Below are 24,203 nucleotides of genomic sequence, written 5' to 3'. Positions count from 1 at the left end.
TTAGAGTACATTGGGTGCAGAGTGGTGGTTGGAGGTTAGGGTCAACTTTGCTGTCCGCTCCGTGGATTTTACAGGCGATTTGCTCTTTGCTTTAAGAAGAGAAAGTGATATTGGAAAAAGTCAGCACTTTTAGATTAAAGCAAAGCACCCTTCACAAAGCCACAAACAAGAAGCAGGACAGAAAGTCCATGGCTTGTAGCTATCCTCGCACCTGCGGAAGAAGTTATAAGATATTCGCTCATCTTGCAGATTTCCAATGCTCCTTATAAGGCTGTTTTAAACACATACATTTATATACTTAATTAGCTCGCCAGGTTGGCTCTGGTGCCCATGAATGTCTTGGCATGCACTGCAAATAACAACACATACAAAGTATTTCAGTCCCAGGGAGGTTTTTTTTTTTTTTTTTGCTTTGCTTTTGTTTCTCATCTGTCTTTTTACAAAAGGTTATCCAGTGAAACCATATACCAAGAGGAACAAACCCAAACACTTTCCACCTCAGAGTACTCTTTACAAAATCATTTCCAGCATCATATCATTGGCTGCTAACAAAAAAGTAATCTAGTGGCTAAAGAGTGTTGTAAAACAGAGGAGATACTGGCAAATGGCCATGCTATTTACAAGGGGGAAACAGAATGCTAAAAGGTTTGGAGTATTTATTTTTTATAAACTATATTTTCCCAGATTCTTTTTCTTTTTAGAAAGCTATGAAAACAATAGTACATATCATTATTTCTAAAAACATAAGTTTATATTTTAAGTACGTTATCGGAATGAAAACATTCAGAACTAGACTAATTAAACTGAAATGTTCACACACCAATGACATGAGTATTTAGGTGTCTTACATACCAAGTCTCAGTGCTTGATAACTCCCTATATCATAAAGACTTACATTCAGAATTTGAAACATATTACTTGAGGTGAAAATCATAAATTTAATTTGGTTACACTATAAATAAAACTTCCAATTATAACAGGTTAAAGCATGATTAATAGATTTTATAGCTGTGTTGTATACTTGAAAAGGATGAATATTTCTAATGGTTACAAGCATCAATTTTATAACAAAGTAATAATGGTGTTATAAGCAGCCCATAATAATACTGGACTTTTAATAACTGGTTACTTTTAAAAACGTATTAATCATGTATAAGCTATTTTTATAAAGAATTTAATATTAAACTGAATGCTGGATTCCATTGCAGCCCCAAAAAGCACATTTATCTTCTCATCAAGAATATACACAATGAAAGCAAAAAAACTCAAGGCAAATGATCATTTTTAAAGTTTTCAGATGTTTATCAGTAAAATATTTCACTGTATCTGCTGTGTTTATAAGTGTAGCAAGAAGTATTTCTGTTCCTGTCTTTAGTAAATTTTTCCCTTAAAAAATGGGGATTAAACTAAATCCTAGATCTCTGATCACTGCTTCTTTTTGTAAATACATAGCATGAGACGTTGCATGCATAGTAGTTGCCATAAGACAGTGTTCTGTCACATACACGAGAGCTCCTAAGTAACAGTGATATTTCAATTATCCATGTGTGAACTGAATTTCTAAATGAATACTAACTTTTAAACGGAAACATGTCTCAAAGACATTTTCAAAGAAGTCCAAGAGACCTCTGAGCTGAGTTCCTACTGAATGTAGACAGGAGAGGGAAGCCTACTTTTCCCTTGCCCATCTGATAATGCTAGCCTACCTGTACTATGCTGCAGTAGTTTGCTGGGCTCCTCAAAACACTTGTTCTGTATTAGGAACAAGTAAACTCACAAAGCAAATTTGCTGTAACTTCTTCCTGTGGGTTGTTCTCATACAGGTAGTGTTTACAAGCTTGTGCCCAAGGGTCAAGTTCAATTTCTGGTTTTGGTTTTATTGCAGCATGGCTTTCTTCTCTCTTTTATATAAGGTGTAAAATTTGTCTTCTGACAGATTTTTATAAAAGCTTTTCTTTCCCTAACTAGGTTAGCATAAATTAGAACCTTTGTATGTGTTAGATAGTTCCATTGAATTATTTTCACACATTTAGTTCCATTTAAATATTTTTTTTGGTTGAACTAGAGAAATACACTGCTCAAGACAATTCTAAAGAGGTCTTTGGAGATACATTTCCTCTGCACAAAATATGTACAATGCAAATAAGGATAAATACTCAGAAGAGTCTCATGTATATTTTTTAAAAGAGCTTTTTTTTAAAAAAGATTAATGGCATTATAATTTGACAATTTGAAAGCTATAATGTGTGGAAGAAAAACAGTGTGATAGAAAATAAGTTTGACTTAAACATTTCACAGTGGGAAAAGCAGCACCACAATACTTGCAGGCAAAGCATTCTTTGATTTTTGCTTTTTTCAATATGACAATCTGTAGATCCCCAAATTAGGGGTCATATATTGAATATACATGATAACCTTTTTATTTATAATGTTCAGTCTCTGTATAAATCACAACCTCCCTCCAATTCATATCATATGTTCTACATGCATGTTCTTCTGTAAACAGCAAGTTTGTTTTTCTTTATCTTGCAAGGGATTTAGGTTAGAGTACATGCAGTAAGTACAAGCTAAAGCAATACTGAATATATGAGAAGAATTAGGGGAAATACAACTAAAACAATTTCAGCTTCTAGGTGAAGAAAGGGGCTGTTAAGATTGTTGGAAAACACTGTCATAAACAATGTCTTCTGCATGGTTTTGGGAACTGATTAGTATATCCTAATGTCATATCAGGTCTGTATTTATTGGCTTAAGAGTTTCCAAAATGCTCTAACCCAAACATGCATTTTCAGCAATATATCACCCCCAATAAAACTGACTTGCAATGTACAGTGACATATATGACTATTAGGTGCACTCTCATCTTTTCAATGATTCTTTATGAGATACAATTGAAGTTTAAATATATTCAGATTTCTCCTTTTTTTTCTGGAGATGTGTAAAAGAACTGTCTTTGTTCTCTCATGAACCCAAGTATTTCTTTAGATTTTGGAAGAGTGAAAGCTGCAAATGTAGAATAATAACATGGAAAAACCAAAAGCAGCCTTTTTAGATTTGTTCCTTTTTCTATTCTGTCATATTTGCTCATGTTCTATTATTTTGGTTTCCATCTTGATAAAGGATAAATGACCAGGAATAGTCAGAAATTTCCATTTTGACTGCGAATATAGAAGTCATAGGGTGTCTAAATCAGAGATTTAGTTTCACTGTTATTAGACTTAAGTCAGAGGCGAAGTACAGATCAGAATCCAAATCCAAATGTCTCTAAATACAGAGTATCCAAATTCAGGGTTTTCACGTAGATGTGTTTTTGGTGTACAGTTCTGACCAGGACTTAAATAATATCACTGGAATGGTAAGCACAGTAATATCAGTAAAAACTTGTCAATCTAGCTGTGGATTTGCTAAATTGATTACTCATTTCCCTGCCATTTTAAACATTATTTTGAAATTAACAAAATGAGAGCCAAATAAATTTTATTGCAGGTCAAAAACACTGAGCAAAACTGGACTACAATTATGTTACCCTCAAAGACTGGAAGAAGAACAGCAGTATGAATGCATAAATTATTTCTACATTATTGGTTAAACCCTATTTGATGTGTGGGTCAGGAATTCTCATGTTTTGACCTATCAGCCACTGGGATCCAGTTAAATTCTTCCTGTGAGATGTAAATGCCCATGTGTTGTCTTTTGTTTCCTCCCACTGACATACATCCAAAAAAGCAAATGTCCATGAAATACTAAGCTTTCTCCTGCAAACAAATGCTGTATTGCCAAAGGCACGTGATCATTAGACAAGTTTCTGTGCAATAGCATGAAAGAGTAGTTCATGCCATTAAACTCTTTGAAACTGTCATTTATTCAAATATGTTGTTTATAAAATGCTATGAAAACAGATAAAAAACCAATAGTGATAAATGATTGTGATCTTAGTGTCTAAAAAAATCTCTGTCACAAATGCTGAACCATATTTCATGGCTCACAGTGTACAGCTAAACACAAATTTTGTTCTGTTAATGAGGTAACTTCTAGAGCACCTAAGTATAAAATAAAGCCAGCAGAAGTTATAAATTGTTAGTAAATTGTAAAAGATCAAAACCACTAGTTAGTCATTGCATGCTACAGTGACTATAATCCCTTGCTTTCACTAGGGTATTGATAAACATATGAGTTTAGTGAGGCTATCCTTGAGTTTTCTTTAATTATTAAGCCACTGATCACAAGGGAAGACTAATGCCTGAGCAGAGTCCTGGTTTTGTGCTAATCAGTACAGGAGGAATACAGCCAGTCACGTAAAAGTCCATCCTAGATTCTCTGTATGTACCACATGATGCCAGACTATCCCTGCATGTATATGGGGGATATATATTAATCTTGTGCTGCATATGTGTTAATTTTGCTGTACTACTGGTTTCTGAAATCACAGAGGTGTTGAAACCTTGGAAATTTTGTTTTTTAGGAATTTGCGCTGATATTTTCCATCTTTAAGTGCCTGGTTTGCTGCTTTTCAACACATGGTTTTGCTTTATAGTGTTATATTTGAAATAGCCTTCTTATCAGCCCCAGTTGAAACCACATTAAATCATAATTTTGCTTTATTTCCATTTAAAGGAAGTGAAAATTCATGAAATATCTGCCTCAATTTTACTGGGGATATTAATGAACCATAAGATTTATTAGAAGACATTTGCAGTTTTACATCCATAAAGATAGGTGAAACCAAGTATGGTTGATTTTATTTGAAGTTTTATTTGAATATGTCTCACACAGGTTTTAAATAAATAGATTCTTCCTCTCTGGCCAACCAATTGCTATCATTTTTATTCCTCTGAATTGCAGAAATCATAGTTACCTGTAGTTCTCCTATACTGCTGGAATATATGCCCACAATCGGGAAGAAAATTTCCCTTCCACAAATGTAAGGTCCCCCTTTCTCTCCTCAGGGGAATTACTTCTTGTGTATTTTAAGGTTCAGTCACCTGTGTTTGATTTTGGGGAACTGACTGACAAAAGACGAGCAGTAAGTATCGTATTCAAGCCTCCTAACGTAGATATTTTTGGGCTAAGGCAGGTCACAGACTTTAACTTGCTGCCAGCTACACCTAAAGCCACATTCTAATGTAAACTTCAGATGGAAATACTTGAGAAAGGAAAAACCTGAGGAGACTTCAAATATAGATAGCATGTAGTAAAATTACATTTGGCTTCAGGCAGTGGTCCAGAAAAAGCCATAGTAAATCTATGAAAGGACAATAGGTAGCAGTATGAAGGGAGAAAAAAGAGTGGGACTTTGAATGGCCTCTGCAATTTCATAATGCCAAGATGGACAGAAGTAGAACTACAGGTACATTGATGTGAACAAATGTCAGATTTTACATTCAGACCACTTTCTACATCATCCTTTACATCAACCCATACTAGGGAAACATTTAAATCTTGTTCTCCCTCTGCAACATATTTGAGCGCCATGTTTTTCTTGTTAATACTTCAAACAGTGCTCTTGTTCATCTCTCATTCTTTAACCCCTTGCCTAGAACCAGGCTTCCTAATTGGGCCATTGTGCACTATGAAGAAGCTAAAATGATCTCTAATGTCATTCTGAAAGATGAAAATGAGATCATCACAATGATCTGACCCTTTCATCCTTTTACCTTGAACAGGCAGGAGGGAGAGGTAAACGTATGTAACAGATATGAACAGAGGTGAACTGATATAAACATGTAACTGAAATGGGAAGTGCATCAACATTTATAGATTTTCATACTGTTCTTATGAAAATAGCTAAAAATCACTGTTGAGTTTGAACAGTTTTTCAGGAAGATGAACTGGATAGTGTAGTTGGCTTAGTGCACCTCTAGTGTAATTTTTGTTCTCTCCTATGTCCTTTACCCTGTAATTCACAACTTCCACTCTCATCAGTGCATTTCCGTCTGTTTTAATATGTAGCTTGGTTTAAATTGTGTTAATAAGTAGTTCAGGACTAAATAATATTTTACCTACTAACACAATTAAGAAATCCTGATACAGTTTTGTATTAGCTTTATGAGTGTCATTTATTTTTGTAACACTGATTCTAAGTTTTGTTCAAATGCTTATGCTTGTTGGAAATTTATTTGGGCTGTTTTGGTCTGAAAGCGAGTCTAGCTATCTGGACAGACTATCCCATCAAAAATTCAGCTTCTGAAATTTTAATTTCCCTAGCATTTTCATGTGATACTCTCAATAAACAAGCTTAGGGTAGTAACGTAGCAGTAAATTACATACCCATTCAGTGAAATGAAGTGTAGATGAATTGTCTCTGCAGGGGACATGTGGGGTAAAGCACATGAGAGTCAAAATGATTTTTGAACCTAAGGCACACAGCTTTCAGCTTTAGATATACCCAGAAGCATATTCTTCCTTCTAGCAGCTTAAAAATTTTAGTGCTCAGCTACCTCAAATTTCATGTGTTCAGCCAAGGTTATAGTGAGTTCTTGATGTCTGTGAATTGTTTAGTGGCTGTACAACTATGACTACTTCCATCACTATATATTTATTATATTGTGGAAGCTTTTCTGTCTTGATACGCAAACTTCCCTGACTGACTTCCTTTTCTTAGGAGAATGACATTCTGCCTAACTGGGGCTCTCATTCACAAATCTTCAGGCATCAGCCATTTGTAACAGATATCCTAATTCTCTTCCTGCCTTTAGTTGGTGTTTGAGCCTGCAAAGTTTTAAATTTTTTTTGCTTGTGGGTTTGGTTTTGTTTTTCTTTACATTGAATATCTCTTCGCATGTATAAGTAATGCACTGACTTCAGCTGTTTCTATTTCTGTGAGAGAGTACTTTTTGGGAAAAGGGTTACTAAGAGAGGTGTTTGCAAATAGACTGTGAAATACCAGTGTTAGCTATTTAAATAAAACTAGTGTAAGAAGCAGTCCAATATCCAGTGTCTACTACACCAGTTAAAAGCTGAGGGGGAGAGGGGCCAGCTCAATCAAATGCAGGCCCTAAATTTGTTAATTGGTATTGTTTGAGAACCACTGGCAGTATGCTTTATGACTGCTCTTATCAGCACTGGGCACCTTTCTCTCTCATTCTATCACTGAAAAACATGGATATAAAACATCTTAGACTTTTTTTAATGTGTAACAGAAAAATATATAAACCAGTGCATTTCTATTTATCTGTATGAAATGGTTGATTCCAAAGTAAATGCAGGTTTTTGTTACTGTCCTGTGGCAACACATCCTCATCCATTTACTTGAATATAGTTATGCCCCATCCTGAATGAAGGCAGGAACTTAGGCTGTTAACAAAAATTCTTTTTGAATTGTTACTAACTTTTTTGTTAGTAACCAGCTTCTGCTGTTGCAACTAAACATGGCTCCAGCATAAATTGCTCAGCATTTTTGTAATACATAAACGTGTATATTTGATATATGCCACATTATAATTAAACTGTTAACAGAGCCATTTCTGAAAGATACCATAAAGTTGCAACAGAAGCTTTATGTGAAGAAAAATAGAATTGAACTAGTCTTTTTCCTCCTGTGCTTTTTGTATCCTATTCATCCTTTCATCTATCAGAAAAAAATCTTAAGTGGGATGATACTTAATATTACTCTATCATCTTCAACAGCACTGTCATACCAAGAAAAACATATACAAAGAGGGTTATTACAACATAGACAGAAGGAAAATTATCATTCTTTGTAAATATTTCAGCATGAGATATTCAATCCCTGTTCTTGCTTTTCACACCTGACACTGCTTAGGCTTATGTTTGACATACAGTCAACCTGATCTCCTTCTATTTATATCATTTATATAAGAGCTATTTTCATGGAACTCAGCTAAGCTCCCATTTATCTTTACTCATCCAACTGGATGAGCCTGTTTTCTTCTGTCTGATTCCTAGATGGTAAGTGTTTTGAGGCAGGGACCATTCTTCTGATCCTTTGTTTGCCTGGTGGATAATGTAGTTGTTATAGAGATTAGAACAATACCTCTGACTAACAGAACATACCTCTGTCTAAGCGCTGTGACTCACGAGCTCTTATTGGTTTTAGCTGGAGCAGTTTAAGATGATAGTGCCTCCATCTCTCTACCTCCCCCTCTTACGGAAATTAAACCCCCAATAGCAGGAGTGACACAAGCAAACCACATGCCATCTCTTCATCTATCTCAATTTAACAAACCACTGTTTTAGTTTATCAGCTCTCATAGAGGCTTAATTTCATGCTCAACACTGTGAACTGGGAGACCTGAGGAGCAGGCACCTATTTCCTTCTGCCATCCAGGTTTGGAGTAATAACTTCTGACTGGGGCAAGACAGAGACTTTGAGTGGCAACATTTTAAACTCTAAGAGCTAAATCAGAGTTCACAAGTCAAAGCCTTCACCCTTGCTATTACTGTGATACAAATAAAAAAAAAGTTATCAACCCTACAACCACAGTGCACTAGTTCGAAAATGGTGGATTGTGAGAATGAAGCTTGAAGTATTTGTGCCGAGTCCTGTATTAATTCTGTCTCCTTCATTCTATATTGTTGAATTTTTCTACTTTTATTTCATTTTTTTTTTTTACCTTGTTCATTACAGTTCTGAGAAGTGGAATCAATCATAATCATGAAATGTCATTCATCTTTATTCAAAGGCTCTTCAGGTCTGGTCACTGATCAGTACATATTGTATGCATGTGAATAATTCAACAGAGTACAAAATAGGTAATCAACTTGTTATTTTGGCAGAGTTTCAGACAGGCACAATGCTATGTAGCCTTATTCTCAAACAGTATTATTCTACTAAAGGGCTTTGCACAATCTGAATGTCTAGCTCTCTGTGAGACCTACTGCTAGTTCTTGGCTTCATAATTGATTTATTATTGGTCCTTGACAAAACATCTTGCCTTTTTAACCCTTTTTTTTGATTTGCACAGAATGAACTGGAGATGGATATGTCATCTTCTGTAGTCATGTAGAAGTCACTTCTGTAGTCATGTAGAAGTCACTTCTGTAGTCATTATAGCCCTATGGCTATGATTTGGTGGCCAAAAGCCTCAATCGGTGTCACAGGCAACAGCAGCAGCTGACGGAATAACAGCAGTAGAAATAGGACTGGCATCAGAAGTAGCATCCAGATTTGCTATCTGTATTTTCGTTGCTGTTGATGAACACACAGATCATATTTATGAAGCACTGGGAATGCTGGCTGTGTTAGTTAACTTTCACATTTTTATTCTTCTCAGCACATTAGGCAGCTTTGTTCCAAGACAGTAGCATTTGTCAGTAGGTGGGGGAACAAACTTCAGTGAGGTGGATCAGACTGGAACACTCACACGCAGACAGGAGAGCAAGTTACTCTGCCAAAAAGTATGATGGCAACTTCCTTATGATAAGGTAAAATGAAGGGTTTGGGGCAAAGTCTTCTCTTCACAAGGCCAGCGGAAAAATCATCAGCTGCTCTTCAAATGACAACCAGCTTTATCAGCAGCAAAGCAGGATTAATTGATTATTACTGTAACTGTAAAGAAGGTTGTGTGTCTGGAATATCTGTGAAGCTCATGAATTATTTAATCAATGGAAAATCCCTGTCGAGAGAATAAGCAAATACTAAGAGCTTTGAGCTTTCTAGCTGGTCTGGCCTAAGGTTTCAAAGATAAACGCTAGGAAAAAGTTGATCAAAGTTAAAGAAAAAGCACACAAAAAAACCTGAAGCAACAAAACCCACCACCAAGAATGCCCCCCTCCCAGTGAATCTGAATGAGCTGAAAATAGCAGTTTTCAGGTATTTTGTTTCCTTCATTCTGCTCCCAGACAGCGTCACCGTCCTAAACTTCTTTAAGCGGTACAAGCTGGGTAAAGCTTAGATTCTTCTTATAATTCACTCTCCCTTTATGAACAGAATAGAATTCATCTTCATTCTCATGCTTGAGTCAAGTTTTTTGCTATTGTAAATGAATGCCATTCTTTTGGCTTCAGCAGAGTTGTATCCATTCCAACCAGCAGATAATTCTACCCATTCTTTTTCATTTTAAGTGATGCAAAGGATTTTCATAATGAAGTAGGGCACCATAAATAGGAAACTTCTTGCTTCTCGTCTGAAACAAGTGAAAATGTCTTCTGTTTTACCTTATATGTGTCAATTAACAAATGGGTTGTGTTCTGAAGCAAGGAAATCCATCAGTTATTTCAAGAGGAGGCCCTGTCACATATGCTGCAATCTCTGATGACCCAGTGCAAGCTGCCCGATTGCTTAGCAATGAAAAGCAATTTAGGTGAGCTGACAAACAACTCATAAACAGTTTTCCCCTCCCTCCCCATGCCATTTTTCTTTTCTTTTCTTTTCTTTTCTTTTCTTTTCTTTTCTTTTCTTTTCTTTTCTTTTCTTTTCTTTTCTTTTCTTTTCTTTTCTTTTCTTTTCTTTTCTTTTCTTTTCTTTTCTTTTCTTTTCTTTTCTTTTCTTTTTCTTTCTTTCTTTCTTTCTTTCTTTCTTTTTCTTTCTTTCTTTCTTTCTTTCTTTCTTTCTCTTTCTTTCTTTCTTTCTTTCTTTCTTTCTTTCTTTCTTTCTTTCTTTCTTTCTTTCTTTCTTTCTTTCTTTCTTTCTTTCTTTCTTTCTTTCTTAACTCTGTGGCCCACCTGCAATCTTTCCAGTGGTTAATTACCAAAGAAAGTTTTATGGGGCATGTAGAACAGAATGACTGTGATTCTGCTACTCAGGGAACTCCTGTGGGATCCCTTACCAGATCTTTATATATCAGTATTGTTCTAAAGGTGAGGTGAGTCTGAAAGGTTCATTTTTAAATAGCTAAAAGAAAGGAAGAGACATGATTAAGTGCATACGTAGCAATGGCAGAGGGACAGCAAATTATATTGGTAAAGTTACTAAAAGAATAGGAAAGATCTCAGTATAAATGTCTGTAGATAACAACAATGTAGATGGAGAAAGGGAAAAATTAGTTCCTTAAACTTTGTGCATTTAGTTTCTGCTGTGTCTGTCTTCATTGTTTCTGAATGGGCTTCATAGGAGGCAAATCTGTAGTGCAGTATCCAAAGACAGTTTTCCATGTTTTCATGCATATATCCGGTATGGTATCTGAAAAAAGCAACTGCTCAAGAGTAGTCCAGGCTATGTTTGAATAATAAAAATGGAAATCTGCCATGGAGTCCCCTTTCCTGTAATAGGCTGTTTCTGATCTGCCATTACCTGCTTTCTCAAATTCCCTCTTACCCCTGCTTGTGATTAGCTAAGGTTATTTAACATTTCTTTCCAAACACCATCACTTTTACAGGAATATGTTTACAGTGGAGATATCATATGTTTGAGGACAGAATCCATGATTATCTCATTAAATCTGAGAAGACCATGATTGTATTCTATGATTCAGTATTAGTGAATTAATAATTAGTAATTCAGTATTATGGGCATAACTAAGGATGAAAATAATATCTCTCATATCAGAGTGGATATGTTTGAAACTAAGCATACTCAGTCTGGCATGGGCAAGTGGGATTGAACAACTGCTAAAACTAGTAGAACAACAAAAATGAACATATTTGTTGGTGAGTGCTTTCCCTTCTTAGTTCCTGAACCTGTGTTTTTGTAGGAGGAATGGAAATGAATAGAAAGGTAACAGTGTTGTCCTATCAGTGATTGGCAATGGCAGTGAGGGATAGTTACAAAAAGTAGATATCATTTTGCTTGTGACAGGGGTTAGAACTGCAGATCCACCAAACCCAGTTTGTTTATTACTAGGTTCAGTTGGACTAAGCACTAGGAACAGAAGTTTAAATACTTGTATGCATTTGGTTCTATCAGTAAGCATGCATATATAAGAAATTAAGATGTGGGTTTTTTGAAAGAAACATAAGGCAGTAGTGAGTTCATTCTGCATTAGAAATCCTGGCTTAAATAAAAGGGATTTAGCTGCTGTTAAGACTTTGCTTTGTCAATTAATTTATTTGGAGCAGATTAGCATTTCTCAGAAGATGCTTAGAGTTTCAAGGTCAACAACTATCTGGCTAATAGGGCTACATCAATTAACATGGTTAGAATTTATTCCATTGTTTCAGAGAAACTAAAAGATGTAGAATGGCTTTGTTTCAGGAAGAGAGAACCAAAGTGTAAGTTTCAAGTAAAAACAGAGATTGTAGTGTATACAGGTGTAAAATGGGATAGTCCTTGCATCATCTTTTTGCACGAATTTCTGAGAATGGCTGAATAGGGTTCAAAACAAGAAGCACAAAACTCTCATTTGGCTTTTGCTTTAATGTAGTCCTAAGGAAACAGAGACTTGAATTTTTGCTGTGCAACAATCACAGTAATGGTTGGTGCCTCCCAGCCTTATGGGTATTCACAGTTTCTAAAACAGCAGCTGCAAAAGCCAAAGTCTTTCTCTTAGTGAAGAAAGCAGTAATGTTGCCTGTTGCCTTGGTGGAGGCTGAAGCAGACTTTTTGTCCCTTCACTTTAAGAGGAGATGTAACATAAAAGGAAAAAAAAACCAAACCAAACCCAACACAGAAGTTGGTTTATATCCCAGAAGATTCCAAACTGGACATAAAATTCATGCTTACAATAGGTTGATAATAAAAGATTCCTGTATTCTGGAGATAAAAATGGAGGCTGGAAGGAATGTCATCAGTTTATCAGTATCAACAGACTGAAGAAATATGTTTTCATCCTCTTCTTTTGCATTCAGCTTCTCAGTGTGGATAATGATGCCAAGAATCCAGGTTGTTCTGTCTTAGGTTAAGGACCACCTTCTCCTTTGTGCTCCTTTTCGATTCACTCACTGCAACGCTGCCATCATCATAGGAACAGTTTCAGCATGTAGTTGGGTCAATAGTTGAATTTGTTACTTCAGGCAAGAACAAAAAATTGCTAGAAATGTGCAGAGTCTGTATGTAAGCAGTCAGAAAATGGACCTAACGTCAGTTCTTCATTTGTAGCTATACCCTCATGAGTTCTCTGAGCCTGATCTTCTTGAATCTGAAATGCAACTAACAACTTTGAGTGCTTTAACAGAGCATTGACAGAACAGGAAGAGTTTGGGGGATATACACATTTATGCAGTACATCAAATTCTGCAGCCCTTTGTGTTCCTGTAAATGTTGAGTGACTTGAATGCAGGTAGCAGAGTCTGTCTAGATTTATATCCATGAAACAGTGAGATTTGGTGCAGCCTGTAGACTATTTAGCTTCCTTTTACCCAAATTCATTGCAGCTCTTGGACCTCAGTTATTTGCAACATTGCTTAGAGTTACAAGGCTGTGGGATAACTCTGTACTTTTACCTTTGGACTAAGATATGTTGTTATGAATTATGCAGGAGAAAAATGTCTGTCACTCCACCTACATAGGACATTTTCTAGATATATGCAGATTTGCATGTCAAATTACTCAGATTCCTGTTAAGCTGTGATGGCTTACTTCATTTGCTGCAGCCCATGAATATGAAATGAAAGGGTCAAGCTGTGTTAGCTTTGACTTTTGCTTTCCTGACTTTTTTGACTTTAAAGTAGACTTTTAGTGCTTGTCAGTATGTTACCTGAAGACTGTCTGTGGGAAGTGTTCTGTTTAGCTCTTTCTTCCTATATTGAATCTCCATTACGCTAACAATAACAAATATCTTTTTTACACTCACATAGCATTTTTCAGAGCAGCACAAAATGTTGAATGGACCTCATATCACTTTAATTTGTCAGCCCTGGCTATATAGCTCCCTCATAATTATCACGGATATTCATACTTTTGAGTAAAAGAGAAGAATGGCAGAAATATCTCTTCAGCTGGGAAATGCTGATATTTTAAAATGGCAGTGACTGTAAACAGCTTTTCTAGAGCTACCTTTTAAATATCTATTGTTAAGAAATAAATTAAATTCTGCAGTGTGCTTCAGGATAGAAGGAGTTAAGTAGAGTGTTATCCACCCTTCAAAAAGAAATTTTGGGACAAACTATTCATATAATTAGTCAATCTTTCTTATATTTGTAGCTGAGTTCTTCAGAAATAGCTGAACACAAATTTCCCAATAATTTTGCAGTGTCATGTTTCCCTCTGCTGTAAACATATTTTGCAATAGTCTGTGAGCATGGCAGAAAAATTTATTGCTTGCCAATACCTATGCACCAGCTCTCTAATATTGGAGAATATTTGATACAATTACCTATGGTTAATAGTACTTCTCTCTTCAAACAGTATTGCTGAAGTCAATGTATTACTCAACATGAACAAACACATCACAATCACCCCCTATGTCTTTCAAATACAAACATGTGTTTAATAATGATAAATTTGTATGCAACCATGCTTCTGTGTTCTAGGATGGATGGATGCATTGTTTACATGTAATCGCACAGCAGTCTTGTGCATGCATATATAGTTAGCATGATGTTGAACAGTTTCTCATTTGACAATATAAGGAGATTGTGTTGATCCAATATCATAAAAAGGAAGATTATTACTGTCTATGATACCTCCTTTCTGCTTTTCTGAGGTCTCACAACTGATGTCTCTTCTTCCTCAGCTGAAGTTGCTCCTCAAAGTTACATAGAGCTAAAAACCCCCACTGCTTTGTGCTCCCATGGGTATTTCTATCAGTGTACGGTGAGTGTAAAATAGAGTGAGAATCCAAATTACACCATAGCTGGAAAATCAGGCCCAGATTTTCTCAAGTAAAGGAAACTAAATCTTGGTTATCAAGAGTTAAAGTGATGTCCACCAAAAATATCACCAGTAATTACTGTGTAGCAATTGACCATTAAATTGGAATTAAGCCTAATACAGTTTCTTGGTACACTCTTTGTTTCTTCAGTAGATGGGTCTCACCTCTGGTGAATACAGTATTAATCTGTGCTTAATCATAAAACAAATGAATTAATAAACTAAATTATATTTTAATCTGCTTATTTTTCAAATTATTTATGATTGGGATTGTCTGTACTTGATCTGCAGTAATCTTTGCTCAAGGAAAAAATTAGAGATTAAGTTTTTCTATGTTTTGTTGTTTTTTGGGTTTTGGTTTTGTTGGTGGTTTTTTGTTTTTTTTTTTTAGAGAGACCTTTCCATTTAAGAACCTACTAGCTCTCGAATAACAAATGTCCAGTAATCAGGCAAGACATTGCTTGGACTAAAGACATAAACTGTATTATAGATTCAATTATATATCCAAAGAGATTTAGTGGATTAGCTGTTGTATGCACACTTTGGCCGCAATGCAGTGTAGTCTGTAGCTACATATTTCATAAACTTGTGACTATTTTAATTAATTTCATGTAGAACTGAACAGAAACCAGAGTTTTCACTTCATGGACAAGTCTGCTACTTTGAAATGTGTGAGTGCAATGCAAATAAGCAGTGTATACATTTCTCTGAAAGGAAAGACATGGTACAATGATGATTTTAAATAAGTTGAAATATTTTTTTTCTTCTGACACCTTAAACATTTTTTGGAAGAGCTAAAAAATGAAAGTGGCTCCTTTTCAAGGAAGGAGAACTGAATGTAACTTTTAAATAAATTTAGAAAAATGTATACAGAGGTAAAATGGTGGTGGTATGTGCATCATCTTTTCTAATAGCAATAAGAATTTTCATCTGAATAATCATATTGTTCCAACCTGTAATGAAATGTATTTTCTTTATCAAAATGTTTTTCTAATAGTATGCCTGTAAGATGAAAGTGATTTCACAATAGGTGTGCTATGAAAATTGTTGTGTTCCCAGTTTTAGGTTTTGATGATTTGGCATTTGCTAGCAGAAAAATGATGCATCAGGACAATCTAGGTTAGCTTCCATTATATATTTTAAGCTAGGTCATGATCTCCTGCCTTACATCGGGCCCTCAGTGTAAACAGAAGTTAACCCAGAAACCCTTAAACTTGCACAGTTTGTTTTCCAGAGGATTTTTGATCATTTGCAACATGTGTACATTTGTTATCTTATCTCTCTGTTGCCATCATACAGTGTTCAACAGCTGCACCTCCTGTATATTCATGTACCTTTACAAACCCCTGATTTTTACTGTATCAGTGTAGAAAATGCAGAGTTATATTGCTTATACAGTGCTGTACAAAATCTCCCAAACAAAATGTGTAGTATGTTAATTTCTACATGACAGACAATTGAAGCATTGCCATTTTAATGCTTGATTCAAAGCCAGTGGTCAAGCAGCTGAAGATGACAAACCCACATCCTCTGACAAACCCATGGTCTTTCTAAAGCCTACACAATGGAGAAACAATCATCGGTGTATCTAAGGTCTGCTTAGATTTAGAAGTTCCTTATGAAAATAGGATTGATACTAAAAGAAGATTAATTTCACAACATGTTAGAGAGATAAAAGGTAGGTGACTGGTGTAAATTAACTTAGGAAAAAAACACTTCTGGATGGGTGTTTTATGTCATTTATCATGCATAGGCATCTAAAATGAGATGAGTCATTCACTGACATGCCCCTCTCTCCACACACACTACAGGGAAAGCTAAGCTTTGATTAGAGAGCTAACCTTAGGTGAATAAAGCCAGTAGAGATAAAATCCACGTATAGGAATTTAAGGCTTTTTGCTTCTTCTGCCCAGAAACTTATTCTTCAGCTTTTAGGAAGTAAGGAGATAGCAGGAGGAACAGAGCCAGAAAAAAGGAGGAAAGAATGAGCACCACACTCTTCCTAGTCACAATTCCTGGTTACCTTGTTGAGTTAGCCTCCTTTTACATGCTGGTAAGCAATCAAATGAAAGCTCAAAATGCTTTACCATACCTGATTGTGGACTTTGTTTGGGGATTTTGGCTGCTGCTTCGGGGCTGGAGGTGGCACGCACACGCTGATTGGCAGAGTTATGGATGCTACTTGGAACAGCTGCTGAGATGTTTTTGCGAGGTTTCATGTCTTGCAACCACATTGGAGATGCCTCAAAGGCTTGCATTCGCCGAGAGTGGCTGTTAGCATTGACTTTGAGAAATGCCTGGGCCTTGTATTCCTGAAGGTCTCCGTAGTTGGCATCGGTCACCCTGCACTCATACAAGCCTTCATCCTTTTTCCTCACTTTTGAGATCTGCAGCTTGTGGGAGATGTCATTCCCTTGTACTTTCACTGTCTGCAAATTTGCCAGGAAAACAAACAAACAAACATGTTGTCAGGTATTATTCTTTCTCTGGGAAGACTCTACCGATGTAGAGCCTGTTCAGAGAAGTCAAGTGCCAGATTAATCAGTGGTGTGATTGTGCTTACTGCAGGGAAGTTGCATCAAGGATGACTATGATTATTTGTGTCTATGAGCATGTCTGACATCTTCTTTCCAAATCTGTTTATGTGTTTTGCTCTGAAATGTTAATTGGCCTCAGACAAACAACACAACCAACCACAATCATTCCAATTAATTTTTTAAGATCATCAACATTCTTAATGAACTTTCTTACATAAACCTAATATCTGTGCACTTCATTGGTTAAACCTTTCCAGTTAGTTGGCTTTATTGAATAATTCCATTTTTGAACTACTGCATTAACAATTTTGTTGGAGACGTTTGCCAATATTTAAACTTCTTTAATAACATTTTATTAGATTAGCATGTAGTCTTCTCTACATTGAAACTGCATATTTGACATTCAATTTGTCTCCTTCAGGTGTGTCCAAATCTTTGTTTTTTTTGTTTATTAACCATAACACGACATCTTGTGTCAGGCAGTTCCTTTTGTCTCATTTATATAAGTGTGTAGTTATTAGAAGTCATATATCATTTCTGCAGCACATATTCAAGTAGCACATATTCAAGATCATTTTAAAAGTTGTCAGCTAAAATAAGACTCCTGATTTATTTTTAATTGCTTTTAATATCTGAGGGTAGCATAACGTATTTTTGTCTCCATAATTAAAACACACATGAGTAAATTATGCATCCAGAAATGTGTGATAGGTATTAAGATGCATTAGGAAAGGTAACACAGATTCCTTTCTGTATGTCCTTCACTTTAGAGAATTTATATTTAATTAATTGGCTATTACTCTCTATCTGGATTAATATCTTTTGCCCCACAGGAAGCTAGTTAAAAGGCATTCAGTGGGACAGAAAACTTCAGCTTTGAAGAACTCCTTTACCTGGTTTACTTCCACCATTACATAAACATGGATGCAAATGTTGCTTTGTGTCATGTCACTGACAGGCAATAAGGAAACATCAGGGTGATGAATGTAGGGTAGATGACAAAAATGGAGAACTGTTAGACTGAAACTAGGCATGTGTCATTGGTGATTACACAACACATTGCTTCTGATAGCTTGGCATGCTGTAGCCACCAGTGTTGGCAAAGCACCTATTCTGCCTGCTTGATAAATTGAAGAACAATACTTGTGAATACTTTATTGCTTTAAGGTACTGGATGGACTTTGCAGCCTGTTGTGTTGTATCCAGCTCTGAATTTATACTTGGCAAACTGAATTGAAAGTATGGATTGCATACATTCAGGCATAACATATGCAATATTAATTACACAGAAAGTGCTGGATAGTTATTTAAACCATATTCAATAATAATATATCTCTACTGAACAGCTCATATTCAGCAAAAGGATCATAGAAGTTTCATATGAATAGAAAGAGTATCTGTAGTCATATTCTGCCTTCATTTGCTCCCATGCAATATCTGCAAAATTAACAGTGTTGCATAGCACTAATGAAAAACAGAATTTGTTTTGGGTTTTGCATTTGAAATTTATAAATTGTTGCAGTCAGCATGTATGCATGTTTTCTATTTATGCCTGATTTTCATTTAAAACCAATAGAAGTGGTGTATTTCAGCAGAGTTTAAAAACACGTTTAGTATATTTTACTATTTCTTTAAAGAGTTTACTAAATGTACTTAAAAGTTTGCTCTCCTCTTCATGAAGATATTTTCCAGTAGTACTAATGGAGACTCTGTGTTTGCCTTCAAGAAAGAAAAAAAGGAAGGCTGTATTTGTAACAAGTGTATTTAGACTGTCAACCTAATGTTGATTTTTTTTTTATTGCAAGTATAAAATGTTTTATGCAAGCTTATAAAAACACTGTATGAATACCCCATCGTGAATTATTATCATACATAATGAGAGAAAGATTTTTTTAACTTGAAAGATGGGACAAGCTTTACAGCCTACACTGTGTCACAGATCTTATGGATTAGTATGGGGATTTTGAATGAGCTTGTATTGATAAGGAATAAATTAGCTGCTAGCACTATGTCTAGTGGAATAGTATCCAGAGACCACATGTGGGCCTCATTTGTAAGACAGTCTGCAAATGTAACTGAAGATACGGTGCATGACATAAATCATTAATAGCATATGGTGAGAAGTATCATAGGAAACATAAGTATGGCTAGAATATGTATCATTTTGAATATAACATCTCTGTATTCTCATTTGTAAGTGCCCTTCAACTATACCTAGCTACACTTTGGCCTGCCATAATTACTTGGTTAGTTATCTGTAGGCATCAAAGAGCAGCAGAGTAAAGGATTTAACAGAAATTATCTGTTGCTGGTTTAAACTTTGCTGGTATTTACAGCCTTGGCTGCAGCTAAAAGGCACTTCTGAAGAGGTTGTACCTGAGAAAGGGAAAACACTTTTGGGCTCGTAAGGAATACTCCTGCTGCAGTATCTGCTAAGTGTCTATGTCTTTCCACTGCAGTGAGCACCACACCGTGACCCCACCATCATACATTTCTTGGGACACTGAGGGAGCAGGGTTTGAACTCTTCTGAGGTCAGGGGCTGTGGCTGTGCCTGACTCAGGATATGAGTCTGCTGAGGAAGGCATCTTTTTCCTGGACAAGGGCTGAAGCAATGTTGCTCATAATTTTGTTGAGACAACATTCTGGTTTCATCTCCAAACGGCAGGTTGGTAACTCTGGTGTCAGAGCCCCGCTTTCCTAAGAAAGAGTCTCAGTGGCCAAGAGTGGAGATTACTTCCAACATGGAGGTCTTGTCCAAAGACTTTCCGACCTTTTTTCTGCCAGCAGGTATGACCCTGGGAAAGCACCCATTTAAATAGTTGCACTCCCCACTGAAGGGAAGTGCAGCTTCACAGCTAAATTTGAGCCTTAAAACCAGCTTTGGAGTTCTAAGGCAGACTCAGCAGTTGCCCAGGCTAAAAGAAAATGAGGTGTAAGGATGGGCACAGGCTGTCTGCTTCACGGCGTGGAAACAGAGTCTGCCAAAGGTCTACGGCCTGGGCCTTGCTTGTAGATGCGTTCATGCCCAGGGGTCCCCAGGGGTGTCGGCTGCGTGGGGCAGGGCTGTCCCAGCACCCTCTGCCAGGGCCGGCGAGGAAGGAGCCGCGGGCTGCCGGCCGCCTGCCCGCTTCAGCCTGCGGTGCGGATGGGGAGGGGGTGCAGGGGAGCGGGGGGGGGCGGAGGGATAAAGCCTTGCGGCAGCCCGCCCTGCCTGCTGCGTGGCGGCCTCCGGCAGCGCCCGGGGTGGGCTCTGCCTCAGGAAGGACCCGCCGGGCCGGCGGGGGCTGCCCGCGCCCCGCGCCGCCACTTACGCTGATCTTGGTGCCGTCGCTGTCCAGGTCCCGCTCGGGCAAGAGCTCCACCTGCAGGGAAAGGAGCGCCGCCGTGGGTGGCCGGCCCCCGCCCCGCCGCCGCGGGGGCTCCGCTCCGCGCCCCGCTCCCCGCCGCGGAAGCCCGTGGAGCGGCGCGCCGCGTGTGCCACCTGCAGGCCGCGCCGGGGAGAGCCGGCACGGGCTGCGAGGCACCCCCCCCCCAAAAGTGGCAGAGGGGCATTGCCCCACGGACCCGCCGCCCGCCACCCGCCCGGCTCCCGTGGGCCTCTTTTCGGGGCGGCTGAACGCCGAGACCGGTGCGGAGGTGGGGAGGAGCGTCCCTGGGTGGTAGCATAAGTAGACATGGCCCCCTCGGTCCCGCTCGGAAGGCCGAATTTGCGCTGTAGTATGATTTTTTTTTTTTCTTTTTTTCTTCTTTGGGGCATTGGTTGCGCCGAAATTGCGCTGTGGTATGAATTTTTTTTTTTTTTTTGCTTCTTTGGGGCATTGGTCCCTCCCTGCTCCCCCCACCCAAGTGTGTGCCCTCCTGTGGCAGCTGCATGCAGAGTTAGGGCTGCCAACTCGGCTGCACCAGCCGTAAATTGGAGGGTATGTGTAGGTTCTTGCCATTTGGGAAATAAAAAATTCCCACAAGAAGCAGTCTCCGAACAGCTGTTTTCCAAAGGGAAAATGAGAGAGAAAAAAAAAAAAAAAATTTAGACTTTGGAAATCTGTGTGGGTTTGTGGACGTCCCTAGCTGCACCCTGTCAGTGATAGGCATCAAAGGCACCATCCCTTGAGGTTGGCATTTTTCTCTGCAGGTTCCTGCACTGTTATGTCACGGTCAAAATAAAGTCCCTGGGGAGATCCAGAACCTCCCTCTGCTCCCTCCCTCTTGCCCCCTCTTCCTTCCCTTCCTCCCTCTCCACCTCCCCATCCTGTGGCATTCCCAGGTGGTTTGGGGAACTCGTGGCAGAGGAGGAGTACCTGAGTGCCTGTCACCTCAGCTCCAGCCTCTTGGTCCTCAGCTGCCCGCAGAAACCACCACTGGATTTCGAGGTACACCGAAGCAGAGCCGCTTTGGAAAGCACAAGACATCTCCACATTCTGCCCTTCAGTGGCCGTGACATTTCGGGGAAACTCAGTGAATTTTGCTGCAAAACAAATGCATAATATGGTGGGATCTCCTGTTACCTACTCATTGTTTATTCTCTGCTTTTTGTGTTGCTTTTTTTTCCCTTCTGCCTCTCTCTTTTCCCCATCTTTAATTAATTGCTCTGTTTTCTTCATTCCCCCTCTTTTCTGATTTTCCAGTTTTCCCACACATTATCTCCCCCAGTCTCTCTCACACCCAGGTATGCCTTTCCTCCCTTATGCACAAATCCACCTTCTTTACACTCTAAGCTCTGCTCATGGGAAATGCTATAGACCCCCCTGCTTGCTCCCATGGGCTAGTAAAGTTTCATCTAATTAGGTCCAAATACCCTTGGGCAGAATGCAGTATTTCACCAGACTCGCTGAGGGATTTTGTGCAAGACCAATTTGGAAGAGGAAAAAAAACCCAGACTGATTTATTGTATTTCGTAGGGCTGAGCTGGAAACGTGTGAATTGTTAAACCTTCCACAGCCGGTTGGAGCAGCTGTGGGAATGGGCACTCTTCTGAGGTGCAGGTTACAACCACTCATCAAAATGCCCATTTCAAAGGCTTTACCTGAGTTAGGTACTCTTTCTGAGGACCTCTGCTTGCATAATCGGACCAAGAAGGAATATATCTTCTGTTTCCTAGTCCTGGCAGACACTTTCTAAAACTAACCTTCACCTTTGTATCCCAGTCCTTTAACAAACAGGCTCTGCCCATTTCAGTGTACCACTGCTAGGTTTAAAAACTAATCCTGATGGACATAGTGCTGGGCACCAGTATTTAAGCCTAAGTCTTTACTTCCTTCTCATCCTTTTCTATAACTCACTTTAAAATTGTGCAACGTAATGAAACATGATAGCCAAGTGAGAAGGACTAACGACAAACTACGTAATAAATAAAACCTGTGTTTCAAGAAGAGGAAAATTTGGAAAGACCCTGCAATGTTGCTTTCTGTTATGCATCGTTACAGATTGACTAGAGCATATTATGATGCAAAGGAAACATTGCTCGTTGTCTCCTCCCCTCTTTCTCTCTCTTTATCCAGTCTTCCTAGCTAACCTGGAATGGGTGGGATAATTTAGCAATACGCTCAAACAGTGTTACTTCTTTTTCCCCTTACGTTCGTGCTTGGCAACACATACTTAGCAAAGGTACTAGCTTTATATTTCACGGTGTCCCTTTTTCCGCCCCCCCACCCCAACCAGTCGGCTATTGCTAGTCGCCGAGTTAAACCGACAAAAGGACTGTACATGTTTGTGTATTCGGGGCTTGTAAGTTTGTTTGGTTTTTTTTTTTGTTGTTGTTTGGTTGTTTGTTCGCTCCCTCCCCTCCTGGTCAGTGCGTGTGAGTGGTGTGGGGACGCGGAGGGGAATGCTGCCAGCGTCCTCCCCGATGGCACCGCCAAGCGCAGCCCCGCACCGGCTCGCAAAGCCGGCGGGGAGCTGCCGGCGGGGAGCTGAACAGCGGGCAGCGGGCAGGGAGCAGGGGACGGCGGGCGCGGGGCGGCGGGCAGGGAGCAGGGGGCGGTGGGCGGGGGCAGCGGGCAGCGGGCGCAGGGGGCAGCAGCAGGCAGCAAGCGGGGGCAGCGGGCAGCAGCAGGCAGGAAGAGGGGGCGTCGGGCAGCGGGCAGCGGGCAGCAGCAGGCAGGAAGAGGGGGCGTCGGGCAGCGGGCGCAGGGGGCGGCCCCGCGCGATCTGTCCATGGTGCTGACAGCGTCGCCGCAGCCCCGAGGTCCCAAACAACTGGTTCCTGCAGCGCCGGGGCTGCTTGAAATGCAAGGCGCGCCTTTGGCGAGGAGGGAGGAAGGCGACGGGGGTGGGGGGGGAGGTCTTCAAAGAAGTCCGTTTTGTCTTTTTTCTCCCTTTCCTTTCTTTTTTTTTTTTTTCTTTTTTTTTTTGGGGGGGGTGTGCAGAAATACACATAGTCACAGAATCGAAATGAAGGTCTGACTGAGGATTGCAGAATAATAGGAGAGGAAGGGACGCAGCACGAAACGAAACAGCAATATTTTAAGGGAGGCAGTATATTTAGCTATCTGGTACTTGGTCTGAATGCAATAATTATGCATGCACGGGTAGGTGTTTATTGTAGGCATACATGCATACATACAAACATGCACAGCCCAAAACACATGTATGTCCATTCACCAACACCCCTTTACTCTTCTGCAAGGTGCCTGTTATTTCCCTCTTTGCAATCAAGTAAAGGAAGCCTGTTTTATTCCCACTTTGGGGAAACTTCTCACTTCTCTTCCTATTTACAGACAAATTTTAAGCTAAATATAAACGTGATGTTTGGTGTCCTCACCTCCTACCCCTTGTAGTTGCTTTCCTTCTTTTTATTTTCTTCTTCCTCATGCCCCCCCCCCCCCCCCCATTCCTCTTCTCAGTCTGTTTTAGCATAGAAAAACACACACACATATTTGACAATAAGTGATCTTACCTTGGGTAGAAAGTCCTTGTTGAATATACATAACTGAAAAGAAAATGAATCCAACATAAGCTAGAAAGATCCCCATCATTCCAAGATGAAGAAGAAGTCACATCAGGGTAACAAAAGCCAAA

General features: G+C 39.0%; 1 protein-coding gene across 2 annotated transcripts; it reads right to left on the bottom strand.

The window, feature by feature from the left end:
- Positions 1–24,160, bottom strand: VSTM2A (V-set and transmembrane domain containing 2A). 2 transcript variants are annotated; one of them, XM_075706152.1, is made up of 5 exons: positions 24,082–24,160; positions 21,485–21,651; positions 20,498–20,548; positions 16,740–17,076; positions 1–89 (listed from the first exon to the last, which is right to left on the bottom strand). In XM_075706152.1, the coding sequence occupies exons 1-5, from the start codon at positions 24,158–24,160 to the stop codon at positions 1–3; spliced, it is 723 nt and encodes a 240-aa protein (XP_075562267.1). The 2 variants fall into 2 exon arrangements, with proteins under 2 accessions (XP_075562267.1, XP_075562268.1); XM_075706153.1 differs by lacking the exon at positions 1–89 and adding an exon at positions 135–211.
- Positions 24,161–24,203: the final 43 nt, after the last annotated feature.

Source organism: Pelecanus crispus, chromosome 2 (genome assembly GCF_030463565.1).
Source record: "Pelecanus crispus isolate bPelCri1 chromosome 2, bPelCri1.pri, whole genome shotgun sequence".
NCBI lineage: Eukaryota > Metazoa > Chordata > Aves > Pelecaniformes > Pelecanidae > Pelecanus > Pelecanus crispus.
Note: the sequence above shows the minus strand (reverse complement) of the source record. Positions and strands in the feature narration are given on the sequence as shown.

Bases quoted from the DNA above. Each gene is read 5' to 3' on its own strand.
- VSTM2A (XM_075706152.1), bottom strand. From the start codon at position 24,160: ATGATGGGGATCTTTCTAGCTTATGTTGGATTCATTTTCTTTTCAGTT. The intron at 21,652-24,081 runs GTAAGATCACTT...TTTGTTTTGCAG, and splicing joins ACAAGGACTTTCTACCCAAG to CAAAATTCACTGAGTTTCCC. The intron at 20,549-21,484 runs GTACTCCTCCTC...CTTTCCCTGCAG, and splicing joins CTGAGGTGACAGGCACTCAG to GTGGAGCTCTTGCCCGAGCG.